General features: G+C 37.6%; 1 protein-coding gene across 2 annotated transcripts in view; it reads right to left on the bottom strand.

Annotated features, from left to right (window-relative positions):
- The window catches only part of MXI1 (MAX interactor 1, dimerization protein), an 81459-nt gene that overhangs the window by 38473 nt on the left and 16638 nt on the right, over positions 1-26348 (bottom strand). The window contains exons 1-2 of one of the 2 annotated variants that reach the window (XM_047825771.1): positions 25625-25866; positions 24020-24152 (exon numbers count right to left, since the gene is read on the bottom strand). In XM_047825771.1, coding sequence (XP_047681727.1) covers positions 24020-24152; positions 25625-25697 — 206 coding nt within the window. In that variant the 5' untranslated portion in view covers positions 25698-25866. Of the gene's footprint in view, positions 1-24019; positions 24153-25624; positions 25867-26348 lie in introns of those variants that run through there. The other variant, XM_047825770.1, reaches the window with a different exon arrangement.

The raw sequence follows: 26348 nt of genomic DNA, 5'->3' as shown, positions 1-26348 counted from the left end.
ACCTGAGCCAAAGTAAGATGCTTAACCAGCTGAGCCACTAGGTGCCCCAAGAAACACACTTTTAAAAGACTGGGAGGATATACCCCAAAATGCTAACAATGGTTGTTTTCTTTTTGGGCCTTTTTTTTCATTTTGCTTACCAATATTTGTTATAATACTTACCATCTACTGAACAAGTACAGTGTCTGCTAAACAGTGTGCTAAGCAGTCCATATATTATTTCATTTTCTCCCCCAAATACCCTTGTTTTATAAACAAGAATACTGAACCTCAGGTCAAGAGACACGCTCTTGTCCCAAGAGTGTAAGTAGTAACCAGGATTTAAGCCCAGGTCTTTCTTATCCCAAAACTCAAGTTCTTAACTACCTGGAAAGAGAGGTTAAGGGCCAGACTCTAGGCCAGATCTCCTGGGTTCAAGTACTGTTTGGTCTAGTTAAAGTCTTCATTTCTCTGTGCTCAGTTTCCTCATCTATGAAATAGGAAAAGTAACAGTACTTGCCTCATGTGATTGTTAGGAGGAATAAATAGTTTACACTGAATAGCAAAATATAACAAACTCTGAAGATAGCTATTATTAGAATTATGTTATACTAGTTCTCTTGAATGAATATATATTACTTTTACAATAATTTAACATTAGCAATAACAAGAATTTTATAAAGTAGAGTTCAAGTTCCTGTCACAGAAACTAATACTTTAATCATTTAATATATTCTGGTTAATGTCAACTGTTTTCAGAATATTACTGATTACCTTAATCTGATTTGTCATTCCAATGGATATTTAACAATTACATTTCTAAACTTTAGGGGCATCTGGCTAGCTCAGTCGGTTAAGCGTCCAACTCTTGATTTCAGCTTGGGTCGTGATCTCATGGTTCATGGGTTCAAGCTCCACATCAGGCTCTGCGCTGACAGGATAGCACGGAGCCTGCTTGGGATTCTCTGTCTTCCTCTTCCTCTGTTCCTCCCCTGCTCATGCTGTCTCTCAAAAATGAATAAATGTTAAAAAATTTTTTAACTAAATAATAAAACAAATAAACAATAGGAGTGTTGTCATCAATCTCAATTTGTAGAAATTTTACCCACTGTCTTAGTTCAAGAGCCAAAGGTTTTTTTGAGTTACTGTCTCCTGTCCACCCTCTGCTTTCTTAGCAGTATCACAAGGTCCAAGTGACACAGGATAAAAAAGACTAATGTTCATTTTCAAAAGATTATCTTAATAAGAGGACTTCTCCTTCAAAAGAGGTTAAAAAAAAAATCTTAAGATGCTTCAAGAGTTCAGTCAAATTAACAGCAAGGATACGTACAATTCAGATGGAAGAAATTGTAAAAACATAGAACCTTTCGTTTAACAGACTTAAGAGTTCAAAACCCAACAAGTAAATTACAGCCAAATCTCTATCACTACAATAAGCATTTACAAAAAGTTTTAAGTTCTTTTTTGTCAAAGTGAATCAGTAAGTCAAAAGAGGAATAAGACATATTTTAGAGAGATTTAAAACAAAAAATTTGTTCAAAATTTGAATGGGTAATCAATAATGAAATTCCCCACCCCCTTGTAGTAAGTTTTGGTTTAACTGCCTTTATCTGAGAAGAAAACCTAGAACAAGTAAAATAAAAACAATGAAATAGTAAATAATAAATGGAAACAACCTATTTAGACAGAAGTAGATTACTTACCATAAACTTAATCTAAACAGTCTAGAGATCCCACATATGGCCATAAATGCAAAATAATATATACCCAAAGATAACCAATTGTTGAATTCCAATATTGCATTGAACCTATTATCAAAGCTAGCACCAAAAGAACATAATCTGACCCACTGCTGTGAACAAAATTAAAACAGCAGGTTCTTCCCACCTCTCTCAGACTTTTATTTGTCTTGTTTCTAAAAAAATATAAAATGACAGCTAAGAATATGAACTTTTTCATCAAACCAAGAAATGCACATCATACTAGTTATACCCCTAGTAGCATTTAACAATATTTCCAAATATAAAGAAACAAAAATGATTGTGTGTGAACTAATCTTTACCATACTGTCATGTTCTTACACTTTTTAAAAAAAATCTATCAGTAGTACTTCTGTTTTCATGGCTTTTTTGCCTGTAATATCAAGTAAACAAATAATGTGTATCTTTAAGACTGTCTTAGACTACAGGGAATCAAAGACCGTCTCTGGTAAATTTAAGACATGTATACTAATAATTATAACTCAAGGCGAAATAAATACATAAAGAAACGTACAAAGTGTTATGGGAGTTTAAAGTAGGCAGATTTGAGGCGCCTGGGTGGCTCTGTCGGTTAAACATCTGATTCTTGATTTTGGCTCAGGTTATGATCTCATGATTGTGAGATGGAGTCCTGTGTCAGGCTGTGCTGGGCATGGAGTCTGCTTGAGATTCTCCCTCTCCTTCTGACCCTCCCCCACCAAAATAAACAAACACAAACAAACAAGGCAGAATTTACTTCCCAAATACGGCTATCAGGGTAAACTTCAGAAAAACGTGGCATTTGGTATGGATCTTAAATGATGGACTATTTGCTACTAGTAGAGGCTGGACCTGACAGGGAGAGGACATACCAAGTGGAAAGGAGCATAAGTAAACAAGCAGAGCTGTCCCACAACTATATGGCCAACTAATCTTCAACAAAGCAGGAAAGAATATCCAAGGAAAGAGTTTCTTCAAGAAATGGTGTTGGGAAAACTGGACAGCAACATGCAAAAGAATGGAACTAGACCACTGTTTTATACCACACACAAAAATAAATTCAAAATGGATTCAAAATTCAAAATAAATGTGAGATAGGAAACCATCATAATCCTAGAGGAAAACCTCTCCGGCATTGGCCGTAGCAACTTCTTACGTCTCCTGAGGCAAGGGAAACAAAAGCAAAAATAAACTATTGGGACTTCATCAAGATAAAAAGCTTCTGCAGAGCAAGGCAACAATCAATAAAACTAAAAGGCAACCTTCAGAATGGGAGAAGATATTTGTAAATGGCATATCTGATAAAGCGTTAGTAACTTAAAATATATAAGGAACTTATAAAATTCAACACCCAAAAAAACCCCCAAATAATCCAGTTAAAAATGGGCAGAAGACATAAATAAACATTTTTCCACACTTGATCTTAGCCAAAAGGCCAAGAAGCAATGAATAAACATTTTTTCCAAAAAAGACATACAGATGGCTAACACATACATGAAAAGATGCTCAACATCACTCATCATCAGGGAAATACAAATCAAAACTACAGTGAGGTATCACCTCACACCTGTCAGAATGGCTAAAATTAACAACACAGGAAACAATAGATGTTGGCAAGGATGTGGAGAAAGAAAGAGGAACCCTCTTATACTGCTGATAGGAATGCAAACTGGTGCATCCACTCTGGAAAACAGTATGGAGGTTTCTCAGAAAGTTAAAAATAGAACTATTCTATGATCCAGCAATTTATACTACTAGGTACTTACCCAAAGGATACAAAAATACTAATTTGAAGAGATACATGCACCCCGATGTTATAGCAGCCTCACCAACAATAGCCAAAGTATGGAAAGAGTCCAAATGTCCATCCACTGATGAATGGATAAAGAAGTTGTCGTATGTAATATAATGGACCATTACTCAACAATAAAAAAGAATGAAATCTTGCCATTTGCAGTGACATGGATGGAGCTAGAGAGTATTACGCTAAGTGAAATAAGCCAGAGAAAGACAAATACTGTATGATTTCACTCATATGTGGAACTGGAAAAAACAAAACAATGAGTATGGGGCGGTGTGAAGACAGACACACAAACCATAAAACAGATTCATAACCATAGAGAACTGAGGGTTGCTGGAGGGAAGATGGCAGGGGGAGGGTTAAATGGGTGATGGGCATTAAAGAGGGCACTTGTGATGAGCACTGGGTGTTGTATGTAAGTGATAAATCACTAAATCCTACACCAGAAACTAGTATTACACTGTATGTTAACTGGAATTTAAATAAGAACTTGGAAGAAAAAATAAAAATAAAAATAAAAAAATAAAATAAGCAGAGCTGTAATGTCCAAAGCAAAACCAGAGAACAGCAACTAATAGGTCATAAAGACCTGTGGTGTTACAGGACAAAAGTCCTGAGTCTATTAACTCCATCACTCACACTAGCTGTGTAACTTTAAACAAATTATTTAACCTCTCTGATTAAGTTTCCTCATTTGTAAAACTGGAATAATAACACGTGGCTTGGCTGGGTTACTGTGAGAATTAGAGAAAAATATGTAAAAGCATGTAACCATAATAAATATTCAGTAAATGTCAGCCATTGCAACTACTTATTATTTTTAACAAAACTAAGAATATACTACCTAAAACAACTGAGTATACTACATGGGGCAATAAATCAATAAGTTCTCAATATACTCAGAATGAGCCTGGAAATAAACAACCATAATGATGAAAAAAGAAACTGAAAGAAAATATAAGTATTTTGGTCATTTAGTCAGCTGTGAAGATAGTACAAGGTTTAGGTTATGACAGAGAGAAAGATGACTAATTATGTGTACACAGAAAAAATAATGATCTAAATACTGTTGGCAAGAAATGAGTATCACATACTAGGAACAACCTCTTTTTGCTTCTCTGAGCCTATGTGTCCAAACAAACCCTACCAATAATGTGCCACTGAAATACTCAATTATGATAAATTCTCTATAAAACTGAGATGTTCTAATAATCCATCGGGTTAGCCCACTTCTCTTCTCCAAATAAAATGCACCTCTGAAAGCAAACACTAATGAATTGTATGCCTTTCGGATACCCTTACTCTGAATGCTTAACTTTCAAGGACAGAGAAAAGACATTTCTATCATTCTATCATTGAATCACAGGTAATCTTTTTCACAAATAATATCCCTTTAAGAGAGACATGCTAATGAATTCCCTGTCTGAATGGGAATCATTATCTCAACCAGATCTGTGACTTTTCATTGACTACAACAGAGCTCTAATACATAAACTTTTAATTCTTTAGATTGTAGTTTGGTGGCAGTCAATGAAGTGAAGCACAGGACTGAAACTGAACAAAACAGTTTGGCTCGAGTAGTGCCACCGTGGAAAAAAATAAAAGCAGCTATTCCCAGAATTAATATTCTCTTTTAACAAAAGGAAAGATCTCACCACCTTTGTTGAACTGATGAGCCAACCCCAAATTTGTTAACATTTTTGTTTTATTTGCTTTGTAATCCTAAAATGTCTTATGGATGTTACCCTCCACACAATGAAAAGAACACATTCTCTGAAGCTAAACAAATATCTACTAATTGTATCTTAAAGTTTGTAATTTCATATACATATATTTAAAGGAGAAGAAAAACAGAAAACTTCAGCCACATTAGTGCTGAGATAGTTTGAAAAACACTGTAAAAGAAGAAAACCATGCTAACTGGCAATAAAGTAATTATTCCTTTTTTAAATTAAATTTTATTGAAGTATAATTAACATACAGTATTAAACTAGTTTCAGGTACACAACATAATGATTCAACAATTCCATACATTACTCAGTGCTCACTTAGTAAGTGTAGTCACCATCTGTCACCAAACAATGTTATTACAATTTTATGGACTATATTCCCTATGTCATACTTTTTACCTCCAGGACTTATTTATTAAAGTAATTCTTTCAAGAAGGTAATTTTGTATATTTGTTCCTATCAAAGTTACATTTTAAAAACCATAAAAACACTAAAACTTGAATATTGCAGGCTTTTAGGAAAAATGCCTTGTAAGAAACATATTGCTTCTTCCTTAACAATGACAAAAGCGTAACTACCGTAATAACTAAGGTCACAAAAAAAGCAAGTGTCTAAAAAGGATGTGTAACAATAACTACAATCAATTAAATTTCCCTTAAAACTTACATATGAAAGCTGAATATATGCAATCCTTACATGGACTCAGCATCTCCACACATAGGCATATACCAAAATAATATATATGTTCATCAAAGAACATACAAAGCAACGCTTATTCTTTTCATACTAGCCAAAAATTAGAAACAAATGTCCATCAATAGTAGAATAAACAAATTGTGAAATACTCATACAATGTAATACTACAGAGCATTGAAAATGAACACCTTTTATTCAATAACATGGATGAATCTTCTAATTTCAACATAATGTTGGATGAAAAAAGGCAGACACAAAAACATATACTGTATAACTCCACCCATACAAGCTCAAACCTGGCCAAATTAAAGTATCAAAAGTTAGAATAGTGGTTGCCTCAGGGAGAGGGTGACACTCACTGGAAAGAGTCAAAGGGAAGGGCTTCGAAGAGAGTCTGTAATATTTTATTTCTTTACCTTTGTGAAAATTCATCAAACTGTACACTTAGGATTTGTTTTTCTGCATGTTCACTTTCAATAAACAGGGAAAAATTTTAATTACATATGAAATTAATTCAGTAAAAAGCAATTCTTATTTCAAATATAGCAAACACCCTAATTTAAGCCTCCGATAAATCTTCTGGCTCACTACATAAATATCCCTAAGTTATACACTTTGTAAAGTATAATTTTCACTACTAAAATTATACAGAGTAAATTCTTTTACCTTAAGAAGCTATGAAAAGAAGAGCAAATTAAACTCAAAGAAATAGAGGAAGGAAATAAGAAGTTACAGGTTAAAGAACAAATCACAAAGAAATTAGAAAATAAGGGTGCCCAGCTGGCTCAGTTGGTAGAGCATGCAACACTTGATCTCAGGGCTGTAAGTTTGAGTCCCACGTTACTTAAAAAAATAAAATCTTTAAAATATATATATATATATATATATATATATGTGTGTGTGTGTGTGTGTGTGTGTATGTGTGTATGTGTGTGTATATATATATATCCACTTGAAGGTGTGTGTGTGTGTATATATATATGTGTGTGTGTGTGTGTGTGTGTATATATATATATGTATATGTATATGTATACATGTATATATATATATATATACACACACACACACACACACCTTCAACTGGATAATAAAGAAAATGCAACATAATCAAAATTTGCTCAATACAGCTAAAGCAGTGCTTTGAGACAAATGTTTAGCTTTAAATATTTTTGTTGGGGGTGGAGTCCAAAATCAATGATTTGAGATTCCACATTTAGAAGCTAGAAAAAGAAGCACACTAAACTGAAAGAAGTTGGGCAATGGTTGTCAAGTGTGGGCTATTTTGCTCACCAGAAGATATTTGGCAATGTCTGGAGACATTCTGTTATTACAACTAGGGAGATCCACTGGCATTTGGTAAGGAGAGGTCAGGGATGCTGCTAAACATCTTATGATGCTCAAAACAGAATTATCTGGCCCAAATTGTCAAGTGCTGAGGCTGATAAACTATGAAGTACAGGAAAAAAATAAAGACAAGAACAAGAATGACCAAAATAAGAAACAGGAAACAACGGAGAATAGCCATAAAATCAAAAGCTGACAGGGGCACCTGGGTGGCCCAAACTCTTGATTTCATTATCTCACGAATGGTGAGTTCAAATCTCACATTAGACTCTGCACTGACAGTGCAGAGAGCCTGCTTGGGATTCTTGCTCTCTCTCTCAACATAAATAAACTTAGGGGGGGAAAAAAACAAAACAAAACTAAAAGCTGACTTTAAAAAGGTCAGCAAAACTGATAAACTTCTAAGACTGATGAAAGAGACAGAAACTACCAATAAAAAAAAAAAAAAAAAAGCCACCAGGATGAAAGAGCACACATCACTATGGATGACACACATTACAAGAATGGTAAGAGAATATGATGAACAACTTTATGCCAATATATTCAAACAACTTAGATAAAATGGATAAATTTCTTGAAAGATAAAAATTATCAAAACTGACTCAAGAATAATTATAAACCCTGAATATTCTTGCATCTATTAAAGAAACTGAATCCATAATCAAAAATCTTCCCACAAAGAAAAGTCTAGGCCCAGAAGTTTTCATTGGCAAATGTTACTAAGCATAAAATCTTTCAAAAAATAAAGGAAGAAGAAATACTTCCCAACTCATTTTGAGGCCAGTATTATCCTGATAGCAAACTCTGACAAAGAAATTACACTGGGGGGAAAAAACCTAAAAACCAGATTACTATCCTTTATGAACATAGACACAAAAATTCTTAGCGAACTGAATCCAACAGCAAATAGAAAGTATGAGTTTTACAATAAAAAAAATTTGTCTGGCCTTTGTTCTGACTTCCTGAAACCTTGGAATTTTCAAGTTATAGGAGTGTCTACATTATTCATGGTGGAGCCTTGGACCACGCTTGAATTTATGCTGAAGAGATGACTCAAATCGGGGGCTGGTCTTGCCAGAAAGATGAACTGTGTGATTAGAGGGTTGAGGCTGTAAGACACTGATATCACCTGACCTCCTAACCTCCAGGGAGAGAATGGTCACTAGAGATTGAGTTCAATCATGTGGCCAATGATTCAATCAATTATGACTACATAATGAAAAACTCTGAAATCTGAGGCTCAGGTGAGCTTCTTGGTTGGTAAATACATCCATGTGCCAGGAAGGCAATGCATCTTGATTCTACAGAGAAAAAACACAAAAGCTCCATGTTCCCAACTCTCCCAAACTTTGCCCTATATATCTCTTCATTTGGCTAGTCTTGATTTGTATCATTTATAATAAAATCTGTAATAAGTATAGTGCTCTCCTGAGTTCTGTGAGTAGTTCTAGTGAATTAACAAACTTGAGGGGATTGTGAGAACCCCCAAATTGGTAGCCAGATAGTCAGAAGGGTAGGTGGCCTAGAGACTCCTGAACTTACAGCTGGCGTCTGTAGTGAGGGCAGTCATGCTGAGGACTGCACCTTAGACTTGTGGACGCTGTGTTAACTGCAGGGTGTTGGCATCAGTATTGCAAACTACACCATGACCAAGTAGAGTTTACTCCAGGAATGCAAGACTGATTTAAGATTCAACAAAAATATCAATCACTGTAACTGACCACATTAACAGAATAAAAAAATACAGTATAGTATAATCTCAATAAGTGAAGAAAAAGCATTTGACAAAATTCAGCATCTATTAAAGATTTAAAACATAGACACACACACACACACACACCTCATAAATTAAGAATTTCCTGAACCTGTGAAAAGGCATCTACAAAAAATTATCATACTCCATGGTGAAAGGATGCATGTTTTCTCAAGATGAGGAACAAGGTAAGGATGTTCACTCTCACTACTTCTATGTAGCACTGTATTAGAGGTCCTCACCAGTAAAATAAGGCAGGAAAAAGAAATATATAGAATGGAAAGGAAGAAGTAAAAATATCTTTACTGGAAACAACATCATTTATCATCTATTTAGAAAACCCTAAGGAATATACAAATTATTAAAATATGCCAAATTCAATTGCCATTTGCAATAATAGCATCAAAGAATAATAAATACTTAAGGATAAATTTAACAAATACGTACGTTACTCACATTCTGAAAAACTACAAAATATTGCTGAACTTTAAAAACATCTAGGGGCACCTGACTTCGGCTCAAGTCACGATCTATGGTTCGTGAGTTTGAGCCTTGCATCAGGCTCTGTGCCGACAGCTCAGAGCTTGGAGCCTGCTTTGGATTCTGTGTCTCCCCCTGTCTCTCTGCCCCTCTCTCACTTGTGCTCTCTCTCTCAAAAATAAATAAACATTTAAAAAATAAAACATAAAAAACATCTAAATAATTGACAAAATGAAGAGACATACCATATTCATTAATAGAAAGATACAATATAGTTCACATGTGTCAGGTCTCCCCAAATTAACCTATAGAGTCAATGCAATCCCCATCAAAATTCTAGTAGGCTTTATTATAGAAACTGACAAGCAGATTTTATAATGTATCTTAAATTGCAAAAGACCTAAAGTAGTCAAAGGAACTTTTGAAAAAAGGAGCACATTGGAAGACTTACACTACCTGATTCCATGACTTATTAAAAAAAAAAAAAACTATAGTAATGAAGACACTATGGTTTTGAAATAAATATTTTGATCAATGGACCAATCATAGATTTGCACATATATGGTCAAATGATTTTTTACAAAGATGCTAAGGTAATTCAATGTAGAAAATATAGTCTTTTCAAAAAATAGTACTAGAACAACCAGATGTCTATTTGCCAAAAAATGGTATTTAGCCCTTGCCTCATACCTTCTACAAAAATTAACTCTAAATAAAGCTTAGATCTAAATGTAAAACCTAAAACTGTAAGACTGCTAGAAGAAAACAAGAGAAAATACTCATGATCTTGGATTATGAAAAGATTTCTTAGGACATAAGGAGCATGAACAATAAATGACAAATATCAACTGGACTTCATCAAAATATGCAACTTTGATTCTTCAAAAGACACTGTTAAGAAAATGATAAAGGCTGGGGCGCCTGGGTGGCTTAGTCGGTTAAGTGTCCAACTTTGACTCAGGTCATGATCTCATTATGAGTTCGTGCTCTGAACTGGGCTCTGTGCTGACAGCTCAGAGCCTGGAGCCTGCTTCAGATTCTGTGTCTCCATCTCTCTGCCCCTTCCCTGCTGGCACCCTGTCTCTCTCTCAAAAATAAATAAGCATTTTAAAAAAATGATAAAGGTAAACCACTGAGTAGGAGAAAACATTTGCAAAACCCATACACAGTAAAGAACTTATATCCAGAATTTGCAAAGAATACTTTACAGCTCAACAAGAAAACAAACAACTCAACAGAAGAAATGCAGAAAATATAATCAGACGCTTCACCAAAGAAGATATATCAATACCAAACAAGCATATATAAAGATGCCCAGGATTATCAGTTATAAGGAAAATGCAAAGTAAACCAGAAGCTATCATGACCCACCCGCTAGAATGGCTAAAATTTACAAAGACTGACAGTACCAAGGGCCATCCAGGTTGTGGAGCTACTGAAAAGTCTCTTACGCTGCTAGTCAGAATGTAAAATGGGTACAGACACTTTGGAGAATGGTTTGGCAATTTCTTTATAAAGTTAAATATACACTTACTGCATGACTCAGTAATGTCACTCCTAGGTACATATATACACAAAGAGCTGTTCGTGAAAGTACATGGCATCTTTACGTATAATAGCTAAAAACTATATGCAACCTAAATGTCTATCAACTGGTGAATGGATAAACAAATTGTGGTAGATTCATACAATGGACTATTACTCAGCAATATAGAGAACTGAACTGTTGAAATACAGAACACCATGAATGAATCTCAAAGAACACTATGTTAAGCGCGCCTGAGTGGCTCAGTTAAGTGTCCGACTTCAGCTCAGGTCATGACCTCATGGTTCATGGGTTCAAGCCCCACTTTGAACTCTGCGCTGACAACTCAGAGCCTGGAGCCTGCTTTGAATTCTGTGTCTCCCTCTCTCTCTCTCTGCCTCTTCCCTACTTGTGCTCTTCCTCTCTCTCAAAAATAAACATTAAAAAAAAACCCCAAAACCCTATGCTAAGTGAAAGAAATCTGACACAAAAGAGTATGTATATTATTTTATTTATATAAAACTGTAAAAATGGCAAAACTGCAGTGACAGAACAGTTCAGAAGTTGCCAGGAACAAGAGGTACAGATAGGAAACTGTCAAGAAGCATGAGGTAATATTTTGAGGTGATGAAATGTTCTATATCATAATTTTGCTGGAGATTGTATGATTGTATACATATGTCAAGCCACTGAATTATATACTAAAAACTGGGGGTTTTTATTGTATAGAAATTATATCCAAACAAAACTTATTTTTTAAAAAAGTAGTAAGCCTCATCCAGAAATTGAGGCAATAATCTAATGTACCACAAAGTACTAAAAAATGAGAGTAAAATATTAATTCCTTATTGTGGGAGACTAATAATATAAATTACTAGAAAGTAAAACATCATTCCTTTGGGAAATATCTATATTTATGTCCACTTAAAAAAATTTTCATTTCTGGCATACAATTAATCTGCTGTTAGTTAAGAGTATAGACAGTCAAGTCTTCATCTTCTGTAACAGGAAATCAATAGATAATAAGCAGGACAAGCTTCTCGTTTATTTATTTAAATATTTATTTATTTTTGAGAGATAGCACAGGGGAGTGGCAGACAGAGGGAGAGAGAGAATCCCAAGCCAGCTCTGCCCCTGTCAGCATAGAGCCCAGAAACCAAAAGGGGGTTTGATCTCATGAACCCTGAGATCATGACCTAAGCCCGAAGTCAAGAGTCAGATACTTAATTGACTAAGCCACCTAGGCTCCCTGCTTCTTATTTAGAAATAAAAAAGCAGGGGCACCTGGCTGGTTTGGTTGGAAGAGCATGCAACTCTTGATCGTGGGATTATTAGTTCAAGCCCCACACTGGGAGTAGAGATTACTTAATAAATGAAAGCTTAAAAAAAAAAAATAAATAAGAAAGCAAACAGCCGAAGAAATTGTTATATCGTTGGAAGTGGTAGCGTCTAGGAAGTAGAAAATGGAAGGGGAAAGATAAGGCAGGGAAATGTTATTCTTCTTTATAAGCCACTTGGTATTAATGGACTCCTGCTACTATATACAACTATTACTTTTTAAACATGTTATGAATTTAAAATAAAAGATAACTACCTCACTTTCTATTCTTAGCAGTGCCAGAAATTAAGAAGTATCTAATACATACTAAAGTTACACATTATTTATGAAATAATCACTTCTTAGGTGAGAGAGCAATATTAAAAACTACAGACAGAAGCACCTGGATGGCTTAGTCGGCTAAGCGTCCAACTTGGGCTCAGATCATGATCTCACAGTTCATGGGTTCAAACCCTGCTTCAGGCTCTGTGCTGATGCTCAGAGCCTGGATCCTGCTTCAGATTCTGTGTGTGTCTCTCTCTCTGCCCCTCCTCCACTCACACTCTTATCTGTTTCTCTCAAAAATAAAATAAAAAAAATTTGTTTTAATTTTTAAAAGAAACACAGGGAATTTTGAAATTAAAATTATTGCTCTTAAGCATACTTCCAAAAGTTAAAACAGGATATTTAATGTGTGATAACACATTCTATTACAGAGCAACATTCTAAAAATGTTTAAAAATGGAGAAAATATCAGGGGGCTTGGGTAGCTCTGTCGGTTAAGCATCTGATTTTGGCTTGTGTCATGATCTCATGGTCCTGGAGTTCAAGCCCCACATCAGGCTCCGTGCTGACAGCTCAGAGCCTGGAGTCTGCTTCAGATTCTGTGTCTCCCTCTCTCTCTGCCCCTCCCCTGCTTGTGCTCTATCTTTCTCAAAAATAAACAAACATTTAAAAAACCGAGAAAATAGGGGCACCTGGGTGGCTCAGTCAGTTGAGCGTCCAACTTCGGTTCAGGTCATGATCTCACAGTTTGTGGGTTCGAGCCCCGCATCAGGCTCTGTGCTAACCGCTTGCTCGGAGCCTGAAGCCTGCTTCAGATTCTGTGTCTCCTACTCTCTCTGCCCCTCCCCCGTTCACGCTTTGTCTCACTCTGTTTCTCAAAAATAAATGTAAAAAAAAAAAAAAAAAAAAAAAAATTAAAAAAAAATGGAGAAAATATAGGTGATTTCCTAAATCCCTTGACTTCAAAATTGTAATTTGATATTTTAGGATAGAGTTGGGCATGAAATAGACATTCAGTAGTTACTTTGGTGGGAAAAGAAATGAATGGAACCATAATTAACAGCATTACTTATAATATAAAGCCCATTTTTTTTGAAATTGATCCTAAGTTTTATTGTTAATATATTACATTCTTCTCTATAGTACTAGATGTTATGCATCTATTTCAAAGAATCTTACTAAGAGAAGTACATCACACAGAAAAGTGATTCTCAAAGAGAGTAGTAGAAGAGAGGCTGGCAGGACAGCTGAATCTCCTTGCTTTGGTAGCTATAGGAGAACTGAGGTACCTTTTTCCAACTGGCTACACTCCCTACTTCTAACCGCTTATTGGTTTATTTCAAGTTTTGAAGGCTTCATTGCTTAATATTTATGCATTCATTCATTCATTCACTACACCTTTAGTTCTTTTTAGCATCTATCACATGTTCAAGACTCATCTTAGTGCAATAAACAGGAATGGGCAATTTTCTTTTTCTTTTACACTTCTACTGAGGTATAATATGCATACTATAAAATTCACCCATTTTAAGTATACAGTTCAGTGAGATTCAGTAAATTTATACAGTTGCATAACCTTTATCACAACCTAGTTTTAGGACACTTCTATCACCCCTAAAGTTTCCTCATGCCCACTCGCAGCCAATTTCCACTCCCATTTCCTAGACCACCACTGATCTGTTTTCTAATTTCTATAGTTTTCCCTTTTTTATAAATTTCACATGATGGAATCATGTGAAATATGTACTATTAAGTATCTGACTTCATTTAATGTTTTTGAGGTTCATCCACTTTGTTATACATATGAGTAGTTTATTTTTATTGCTCAACGTATTTCCACTGTATGAATATACCGCATTTTGTTTGTCCATTCATTCACCAGCTTATGGATATTTTGTTTCCAGTTTTTGGTGATTATGAATAATGCTATGACCATTCACACTCAAGTATTCCTGTGGACATGTAGAATAGGAGACCTTCATCTCATAGGACAGTGTTTCACACTTGTTACACTCTATCATTAACATCCAAGTTATTTACCACATCTATGAAAAAGGCCAACAGTATGAAACACTTACTGGTACTTAGTAAGTTAATATTAAATTCCTACTAATACTTAAATGTTTGTTTAAAGAATAAAAGAAACGTTACTCAGCAATTCTGATAATATGGGCTTCAACTTCAATGTTAAAAACACAAACATAACTTTGTCTGCAATAAGGATACCTGTCACAAAATTACAATGAGAATAATGACATTAAACACCCCTATATTTCATACAAAGCAATCAATTGTGCCTAAGTCTCTCTAAAAGTCTTGTCAAAAATATGTGAACATTTCATTCAAAAATACCTTCAGATCTACATGATCATGCTCAAAGTATTCAGCTATTCATTTAGTATTTAATGAGTAGCACCTACACTAGGAATATAAATACTGTAAAATTACAAAGTCTCTGTCCTTGTATAACTCACGTTCCATCACCCACTTTTTGCAAATAAATAAATAAGGCATAACTCATTAAAAAAATTACAACTATATAACATACACTATGACTTTGCCATTATATCCTTACAATAGTTAAGTAACCACCATGTAATTCTATTTAATTAATTTATATATACTTAAAGACGTTTAACTTTTATGTAGATAAATTGTTTTGTTTCTTTAAATGGATGAAATGTGGTGTTTGTGATAAATTCCATAAAAATATTAGACTTTGGGTTTTTGGTAACCTCCCTAAAAAACCATGATTCTATAGAAAAATGAGATTCAAATACTTCTTTTTGGCATACTGTACTATTTCCAGGAATGTAGCCTGCCTTCCAAAGGACAATGGACTGGATAACATGTTAAAATGATAATGTTAAGAACATCAAATGGTTTTAGAACCAGACTAGTTTTAAATTTTAAATTGTAACTTCTGCGGACTGTTACCAACAAAGACTACAGAAACCAATCCTAACACATTCCGTATTAAAAACAATATATCGCCCAGAGTTTTGTGGAGTCTGAAAATCACTTTTTTCCTGGTATTCATATAGAAGACATATACTATCACACAAATCTATGGTAATCAAAACTTAGAACCTCAAAATTTACACTTCCTCTAATACCAAAACAAACTTACCTTTTACCTGCTAGTCTCTCATTACATAAAAAGAAAGGTTCTTTACAGTTCCTCAAAGAGAATCCTAAATTGTCCATGTCTAATTAATCAAAATAAGAATAAAGGAAAATCAGTTGTTTTGTCAAAATATGTGACAAATTTATGTTCTTCTATATTTAAAATTATATTCTTCTATAATTAAAATTATGTTCTATATTAAAAATTATGTTCTTCTGTATTTAAAATTATATTCTTCTATAATTTAAAAATGCCCATTTCAAATGGCTTCAAAGCTCTCATCATGTGGCCTCCACAAATGGTGTTTACATAGTGTTCTCAAAAGACTATCAAAAATATTTCCCATGATAAACAAACATAAGGAAATAAATACCGCACAGAAACCCTTTTATCCAATGTCATAAAACTAAATAAAAAGAAAATCCACAATACTTTTCCCTGAAATGTATGAAGCAACGTTAATAACAAAATTATCTATCAAACCAAATATTTTCTAAGAAATTAGTTACTTAGATAAAATGCAAGGATTTTCACTTACATTAAGTTATGGAATCCCTATATCTCCCTGAATGTATGTTAAAGTTAATCAATGAATAAGTATATACTAGGAGTCTACAGCATTTCTACAAGAACCTATTGTAATCTTTTCTATAAATCTAAATAATTTAATCTGTATACTGTCATCTGATAAATAAAAACAGCCATGTTTATGACATCTTACTGACTTGTATTATTTACCATTTTACTATATACATATATTTCCAAACATACCATAAACTCTATTGTAGGGAAGCATGTATAGCAACAGTTATATATATATATATATATATAGTGTCAGTTCAATACATTTGGTTACTAATTACCTTTAAGAAAGCAGTCTCAGTAGCTATAGTGAAAAAGGAAGTAAATTACAAAAGTTGAAAAATATTGGTGGGAAGGCATTAAAGTAGCAGATGCTGACCACGTGTTTCAAGCATTTGGCAGAGCGGAAGAGGAGAGCGCTAACACAAAAATTTCAGGGTACAGTCACTGAGTCTTTGTTTTTTTTTTAATGTTTTATTTATTTTTGAGAGAGAGAGAGAAAGAGCGAGCGAGCAAGCAGGTGAGGGGCAGAGAGAGAGGGAGACACAGAATCTGAAGCAGGCTCCAGGCTGTCAGCTGTCAGCACAGAGACCGACGCGGGGCTTGAACTCACAAACTGTAAGATCATGACCTGAGCTGAAGTCGGACACTTAACAGACTGAGCCACTCAGGCACCCCTTTAAGTAAATTATTACTGAGGATTATTTGCTGATCCTAGAGAAACAAATCCATGGATCTGTCTCATCTCCTAGTTCTACCTGTGCAAGTTACCTTGCATTGCATGCCAGTCCAGTTTCCTCATCAAAAAAATAGGGAAAATATTTTCATTTTACCTCACAGAACTGTTATGAAATTCAAATGAGGTAATAATGTACATTACAGGTATTTATGCATAAGTAGTATATTAAATGTAAGGGGTTACTATTCATTATTACTGAAGATGGATTCTACTCTTTGAGCCAACAATTCTAATTCTTCATGTTTATCCGAAGGATCTAGGTGGACAAATGCACAGAGGTATCTGCACAAAGTTGTCTGTTCATAGTGTCCTGTTTCAAATGAAAAAAATAATCTAAAAATAACTTAAATGTCATCAATGGATGACTGGGTTAACGAATTATGGTATACACATGAATCAGAGTATCATACTATAATTAAAAATGATTTAACAGATGTATATGAACATGAAAAAACATTCAAGATAAGAGAAAGCAAGACTGCAAAAGGTTCAATTCTTGAGATGCCTGCCTTCATCTATCAAACTTAATCAGGTCCTCTGTTATGCCCCCCATGGAATCCTATATTTCCTTCATATTAAACTCATCACAGTTTGAAATAATATATTTATATATTTACTTGACAACATGTGTTTCCTTCATTAAATGGTAACGAAGATGGTGTGTACACACACATACACAGCCGGGGGTGGGGGGGGGGGAGCGCGGGGATGGGGGAAGGCTGCCAGTACTTTAAAATGTAGGAAGCCAAAATGAAAAATAAAAATAATCTAACAAAAAATATGCACACTTAAATTACATTGGCATTACTGATCAAAATTGGGACCCAGAAATATACTTGGTCAAACCATATCATCAAACCTCTTCTTTGATTAGATTTCTGTTTGGAAAACAGCTTCACTTAAGATATCATACTATACCCAAAAGGAGGTAACGCTGTTTCATTTGTAAGGAGAAATCTAGAAGGAAAAGGCTTTCTTCAGACCAACAGTCTCATCTGGTTAGAATGATGCACATTCTGCTTAAAATCCAGACTGATCTTAAACCAACCACCACTTATAGTTAAATAGGTATCTCTTACCATCTCTAGGCCACATGAGTGTTAATCACAAAATGAGTGTTAATATCTTACCTTCATAAAGCAGAGAACTATACCAAATGAAATCCTGAATTCCCTTTCTAAAATTTGTGATCTTCTACATCATGTATTCAATATTCTGGCAAAAGGCTAGGAACATAAGCAGCTGTCCTACTGACTTATAAGTCATGATCATCATGTCTCCTTGAAACAATACTTCCACAGGGAGTATGTCCTTTAGAAACTCTGCAACAGTAAACTTCTGTTTCAATGAAGCATTTAATGGAAAGTCTGAGTTTGTTTAGAGCGAGGCATATAAATAATTCTTGAGAATTTTTCATTTAAACTTGGTTTTAGTCAAAGAAAATCACAGAAAACATTACATAGGCTGTGTTAATCACTCAACGTTTGGAAAATACTGAAGAACAATACTAATATCACAAAGAATTTAACTGCTACTAATCTCTACTTTTGTCCTGAAACTTTGGGAATTTTCTACTCGACAGAGACTCAGAAACTATTTCTTTTTTTTTATTTTTTTTAACATTTATTTATTTTGAGACAGAGAGAGAGAGACAGAGCATGAACGGGGGAGGGGCAGAGAGAGAGGGAGACACAGAATCGGAAGCAGGCTCCAGGCTCTGAGCCATCAGCCCAGAGCCCGATGCGGGGCTTGAACTCACGGACCGCGAGATCGTGACCTGAGCTGAAGTCGGACACTCAACCGACTGAGCCACCCAGGCGCCCCAGAAACTATTTCTTGATACAGAAAATTTGAAAAGCACAGAATAGTAAAAAGAAATTTCACAATAACTATATGGTTTCATTCAACTATTTAGTGAACAAATAGGTACATGTTTAAAAATAAAAACAGAAGATATAACAAATTTCAAATTACTTCTACTGGAAAGAATCCTCTACAACTATCCTAAAAAAATAATTCACCACTATTCCCCCCAAAAACTAATAATGCACAAAGGCAGCTCAAAAGGCTACAAACCTGAAAACATAACACTACAATCATTCCCTCTAAGACTAACATATTTAATTATTCTGTAGTTTTAAGAAAAGTTAAACTAAAGCCTTACAAGCAAAAGGAAAGTTGTTTTGTTTTTCGATGTCCTCAGTCCTAAGCAGGTGGAACTGAAATACAGCTGTTATTGTGAGATTCCTTAATATCCAAAAAATACCAAATAGAATAAATTTTTCTCAACTTAAAATTCAAGCATAAATTGGTACTTACTACCACTTCCTACATCATCTTAAAACAATGCAATTGCTATGTGTCATAAGCTCATACCAACATTTACTGCCAATATTTGATAGACTTATGGTTCTTACATATACAAGTTTTAATATTTTTCGTGACAAGATGACAATGAATGTTCTTTAAAATTAAGTGCAACATTCTACAGTCTACTATAATATACTTATAGACTATATTATAGTATACTATAATATACACTTAGTATATTATAGTAGTTTGAGTTTTTTACTCTTCAAATACTATATATTATTTTCCCTTCCAGATGTATTATTGTTAACGTCCTTTAGGATACAAAGTAATCAGGGGTACCTGGGTGGCTCAGTCGGTTAAGCATCTGACTCTTGGTTTCAGAACAGGTCATGATTTTGTGGCTTTGGGAGTTCAAGCCCTGCATTGGGCTCTGTGCTGGCAGCATGGAGCCTGCTTGGGATTCGGTTTCTCCCTCCCTCCCTCCCTCCCTCCCTCTCTCTCTCTTTCTCCCCCCTCCCCTACTTGTGCTGTCTCTATCTCTCTCAAAATAAATAAATAAATAACTTAAAAAAAAAAAAGTATTCAGTTTGCCAAAGCAGGAATTGCATAATTTTTCCTTCCACAGTTGAATATGATACTCAGCACAAAAGAGAAACTCAATTCCTAAAGAAGGCAGGCTACCTGGAGTTTGAAAACCTTCCATTCTTTAAGAAACACCTACGATGTACAAAGCACTGTAATAGTTACTGGGGATAAATCCTTAAGCAGTAGAGATTCAATTTCTGCTTTCATATAGCTTCTAGTCCAATGAATGAGACATGAATTCTTCAGTCAGAGAACTGTATGTATCTACAAACTGTATATTCACAAACGTGCCATCAGGTACGTGACTACCTTATCTACTTTGGCAGATGAAGAAAAGCTTCCCAGAAGTTATGACTGAGTGGAAATGAGTGTTATTAGACAGACACAATTTGGCAAAAGGGGAAAGAACAGAATATGTGCAAAGACGGTGAAGCAGGAGGAAACATGGTGTACTGAAGGAACTGAAAGGCAGCTAGCCAATATAATTAATCAGAATTGTATATGGGGCAGGAGTGGTTGCACAGATACAAGTTAGGAGGTTATGATGGTTCTCCAGGTTGAGAGATGGATGGTATCTCATCAGCAGGGTCGTAATGAAGATAAGAGAAAAGAAGGTAAATTCATGAAGTATTTAGGACAATATCAGCATTACAGTGAAGCCAGGCAGACTAGTGGTAGTAGAGTTCTAAAGCTGACAGATCTTGAAATTTTTCAGTTGTGAGACCAAAGAGTTAAAACGCTGGGAATTTAAGCTTATCTGATGCTCCTCAATGAGCCAGATAGCAATTGCAGCCAGGTTTTCTAATACCAGTAACATCTCAGGAAGGGTAATTTCAGGAAATGTGCCAGAAGGCCATGGCCAAGACTACAGTAAAGTCAACCAGGTATTTAAAAAATAATTACATATTATAGATCCCACTTCTGAATTGTCAGTTAGAAGGATACCAAAAGATGAAATTACTGAGATTTTCAAGGTACATGCTTGTAATATCACATTACATCACTTATTTTCTCTCCTTTGTACTTGTGTGAAAATAAGATTTCAAGACTTATAATATTAGGAGTTAACATTCACCCATAAATTTATAAAATAATATTTTATATCAGGAAGACCATATTATACCTGACAATATTAGGGGGGAAAAATCAACCAACATTATATCTAAAAGATCCTACAATGTCAGAGAAATGAATGTCATTGTATGACATACAACATACCCAACATCCAAGATGCATAACAGTAACAACCTCAACACAAGTGCTTTTTGTTCCCAAAAGTAAAACAAATATACTCATAACTCTATTCCTTTCCTTGTTTAAGATGACCACAAGTGGAAATTTTTACAAGTATTCTTTCTCTATGTATATATGTATATATGCATATATGTACATATGCTCTATGTAACCAATATAATAAAATTTCTTTTAAGTCCAGTAATAGGCTTAAGGTTAACAGAAGTCTATAAGGTCTCCTTCAAATGGACTAACAACCCCATTTCCACATACCCTGGCACTGGAAATTGATCCTTGGCTCCTCTAGTCCATGAAGCAGAAATTTTAAACGAATGTAAGGAAAAATAATTTCTAATGTTCCACTTAACATACTAGTTCTCATCTATAGGCCCCGGCCTAAACCCTACCCATGGGTGGACCTTAATACATTCTGAACTCTATTTCTTTCTCTTTCCTTCTTATTACTTACATTTCCATGAAAAATTATCTTCCTTAGCCTTGGGTGGTCCAGTATATACACAATTATTTTCCCATGGGTACTGTAAGAACAACATGGCATGCCTGTAGTTTTAAAATTTTTCTGATATGCTATGTTAAAACATATGGTAATTAGCACTGTGGTCCTACACACAATCACAGAATCCTAAAAGGAACACTACCACAAAAGAGAAACAGCACTGAGTCAAAACTCCAAGCTGAGCAAAGTATAAGTCAACAGATGACAAAGACTTATTCATGACCTGCAACATAACTGGTAAAATCTAGAAATGAATGTCTAATTAATGCCTCTATAATCCTTGAATTGTTAGTAAAAATGTCACATCTGCAATGATGGAAGTGGTATATTGAATAACTAATATAGTAACTGATCTCTAAAAGTATCAATAAATCAGTGTCATAGAACTTCAGGGGAGGTAGGGACCTTGGTGAGTACGTGGACCATCCCTTCATTTTACAGATGAGAACAGAGATGAAGAGAAAATGTAACGATATCATTTACCTGATTTCTATAAAATAGGAAAAACTCAATAAATACTTGTAGCATAACAAAACCCAGGCCTGGTTTCCTATCTGGTACTCTCTGCACATCTCTAAATTAAAAAAAAAAAAAATTTTTTTTAACCTACACGTGGGTTGAAAAACCCATGAATTCTTGAATATAGATCCTAATTGCTGAGACATTAACCAGAGAAACTGTGAACAAGAAAATTTGTATTTATTGTTTTAATACTGTACATCATGTTACATATTTTCATCCCAAACCCATCATACTATAGCAAACCCTCTAGGCCCACACATAAAAATATAACATATCAAGTTCATGGGTAATTAGTTTTACAATTTTAAAAATTAAGTTTAAAAGATACAAAATAGTCTTAATGACGAAGCCAAAAAAGAAAACACAGCTTTAACGATTAGTCAAAGGGAGAAGAGTGAATCCTAGTTTTGCCTCAGCAGTGTCAAAAATACAGAGTGGGAAGATCCAACCTTTTAAGCTTAATTATTATCTATAGGAGCCTCAGGTTTCCTGCATCAATTAGTAAGAGCCCCTACTCCTGCTCTCTTTCCAACCTGCTTCTTCAAGTGACTACCCAACTACTTGTCCAGAGTTCTCCAAACTCTTCAAGCAAACTTAGTTACTGGGAGATTGCTCTGTACCTCTCCAAAAAAAATGCTTGTAGGGGCGCCTGGGTGGCTTGGTCGGTTAAGCGTCCGACTTCGGCTCAGGTCATGATCTCACCGTCGGTGAGTTCGAGCCCTGCGTTGGGCTCTGTGCTGACCGCTCAGAGCCTGCAGCCTGTTTCAGATTCTGTGTCTCCCTCTCTCTCTGCCCCTCCCCTGTTCATGCTCTGTCTCTCTCTGTCTCAAAAATAAATAAATGTTAAAAAAAAAAATTAAAAAAAAAAAAGAAAAAAAAAAGCTTGTATTCTCTTTGGGAATCAGGAAAAAAGGTCTCATTTAATTCCTCTTACTGATGGAAAAGACAACATCTGTTGATTTTAAGATGGCCTTTTGAAAACTTCCTATGAGATGAATCCTTAGGATTTGCTGGCCCTCTGGGACAAAACACTGAAGAGACAGCCAGACACTACCAAAAGTTTTCAAAAAATGTCAGTCAACTGTGTCTGAATACACCCAGACAAGCATTTTCTAGGGACCTCTTTGGACTGAAAAATAAGCATATTCTTTGTGTCATTTGTTGTTTTTAATTTAAAATCTCCCTTACCAATTCAATCTTACCCAATAAGAGACAACACTTTCATAGCATGGTCTTCCCTTTCATCCATAAACAACAAACAGACCATGCCCACTAACTTCCTACTCTAAATATTTTTATTCCTTTAACAAAACCCTTGATTCTGCTTTATATCCTGCATGAGCTATTTCTGGGTTTTAGAAATTCTTGGATCATCCAAGTTTAAGGCTGGCCCAAGATTACTTTTAGCACTCGGTTGCATGCATGGACACATGCTGCGAAGTCCCTCAACTTACTGTCCCTCTCCATCCGTCACAGACCTCCTGGCTTAATCCCAGCAAGAACTCTTTAGTGGTCTTTCGGATTCCACTTCTTCCCTTCCACACAAAGTCAGGTTAGGACATCCAGAGTTTATTATTTTAAAAGGGCCAAATCTCCAAGGACGGTCGCAAAGGAACTCATTTGGCTATTATTCAGTGCTGCTCTAGACTTGGTATTAGAGAACTGAGGTCACCAGGGCCTGCATTTTTGCCTGAGAGTGTGCTCCCTCCCACCAGCAACCCTTTCTAAACCTCCTCCCACAGCTTGCTACCTGTTGGCAGTGCTGGTGTTGCTGCTCCCGTTGCTGTGTTTCTGTGCCCGGGTCAATCTCCTTGGGGGCTTCGAATGCTGCAGCCGCGGGCTCGGCATGGAGGGGAACGTTGAGGCATAGCCATGTTCACACTCTAAAGAGACAGCAAGAAAAAAAGATGTAACAGGAACATACCCAAATCCATGGACCCACAGATCGGAAGTCCCTGCAGTCACACACTGCTGAAAGCAGCTGCAGGAAAAGAGGTAAAAATTTTTCCACTTTTTGGAAGATAAAATTCCCAGTCCTTGCTGGGACACCAAACCTGTGGCATTATCTACAGACCCAGCCCGTCACCTGAAAGGTGTACAGATACCACCTCCTCAACCAAGTAAATTCTCCATCCTCTCCAAAATCCTCTTCGCCAAGAATTCTTGACTCAAACACGCTGCTTTGGGAGACTAGTTACCATTCACTTCAGTTATCTCGCTGGCCTCAAAATCCCCCTTTAATTCTCCCCATTCTAGGTGTCTCCTCCCCAAGCGCCACATTTTCACGTACTTCAAACAATTCGATCGCCTTGTCTCAGAGGACATTTTCTCTCCTGCCACCAGTTTCAGAGGTCCTGCTCTTCGCTCCCCCGTGTCCTGACACCTGTTCCTGATGGGGTCCCATCTCCTCAAACCCCAGCTTCTCAGGGGCCCCTCCCCCACGGGTGGCCAGCCTCCTCCCCACTCGCTCTCCAGTTGGCCTCCCTTGCGACGCCCCGGGCCGGGTCTCCCCTACCCCTGCCCGCGCTGCTGCCGCCCCCTCCCTGCAGTGCGTTCTGCCCTCTCTCCTCCCCAAGTCCTCGGGTTCACGCCCACTCTCAGCACACACCCTCCCGCTGCTCCCGCCACCCCCCCCAGCCCCCAGATCCCCTTCACCCGCCTCGCCTCACCCTCCCCGCGCACACGTGCCACCCTCACACACACACACACACACACACACACACACACACGCACGCGCGGCCGCTCCCGCACCGCCCCCTCACGGGCTCCAGGTGCCTACCATCACCGCACCCTCCCCTCGCACCCCTGCTCACATCGCACCCCTGCTCACATCGCACCCCTGCTCACATCGCACCCCTGCTCACATCGCACCCCTGCCTCGCCTCCCCTCACATGCACTCCTGCCTCCTCTCACAGGCACTCCCCTCCTCACGCGCACCCCTGCTTCCCCTCACACGCACCTCTCCCTCCCCTCACGCGCCCTCCCCTCCTCACACACACCCCTGCCTCCCCTCGCACGCACCCCTCACGCACGCACCCCTCCTCACTCTAACCCGTCTCCCCTTACGCACGCATCCCTGCCTCCCCTCACACGCACCCCTCACGCACCCACCCCCGCCTCCCCTCACACGCGCACCCCTCCTCACACACCCGTCCTTACACACGCACCCCTTCCTCCCCTCACACATCCCTGCTCACACACGCACCTCTCCCCTCACACTCACTCCACTCCTCACGCACGGACTCCGGTCCTCACACACGCACCCTCCCTCCCCTCACACGCCGCACCGCACTCGGAGGAGAGCGCGGGCTCAGGTTGGTAGCGGAGGCGGCGGCGGCGGCGCCCAGCCGTTACCTCGGTCCCGGCGCTCCAAAAACTCGGCCGCCTCAAGCAGGCGCTGCACGTTGATCATCCGCACCCGCTCCATGGGCACCGCTGGTGGCGACCGGGGCCTCTCCGCGTTCCCTTCCCCGGCCGACAGGAGGCGCCGCGGGCGGCTACAGGCCGGTGCCGCCCCGGGACATGTGCGGCGGGCGGGCGGGCCAGCCCGGCCGCGGCTCGGCGCGCTCTCCGCCGCCCTTGCCGCCCCCGCCGCGCCCGCCTCGCCCGCCTCGCCCGCCTCGCCCGCCGCCGCCGGCAGCCCGCGCGCGGTTTGTTTACCTCTCCGCGAGAGCACGGGGGAGGGGCGGGCGCAGCATCGAGGCCCGCCCCGTCCCGCCCCTTCCTCTGCCTCCTGGGAAATGTAGTCCCGCCCCTCTTACTGCACGCCGGGAGTGGTAGTATGCCCACCACTTCAGTGAGCCTGCGCCCTGCCGAATTCCGCAATGGCCGCTGGGAGATGTAGTCCCGCTTAGCCTCTGTCTTCAGGGTGTAAGTTATCGGGGCTTTACTTCTGGGAAGTAAGAATTTGAGCGAGGTCCCAGGAAGCTTCTTTCTTAGCGACTCCCAGCGGGTGCCCAGAAGCTAAAGCATTCTTTATCTGAAGTGCCATGTTCCAGCCCTCTGTCTAGTACTACTTTTTCCAGTAACTTCCATGCCTCAGTTTACCCATCGCAAAATGTGCTGTTCGGCCAGCACA

The sequence above is a fragment of the Prionailurus viverrinus genome, chromosome D2, assembly GCF_022837055.1.
Source record: "Prionailurus viverrinus isolate Anna chromosome D2, UM_Priviv_1.0, whole genome shotgun sequence".
NCBI classification, from domain to species: domain Eukaryota; kingdom Metazoa; phylum Chordata; class Mammalia; order Carnivora; family Felidae; genus Prionailurus; species Prionailurus viverrinus.
Note: the sequence above shows the minus strand (reverse complement) of the source record. Positions and strands in the feature narration are given on the sequence as shown.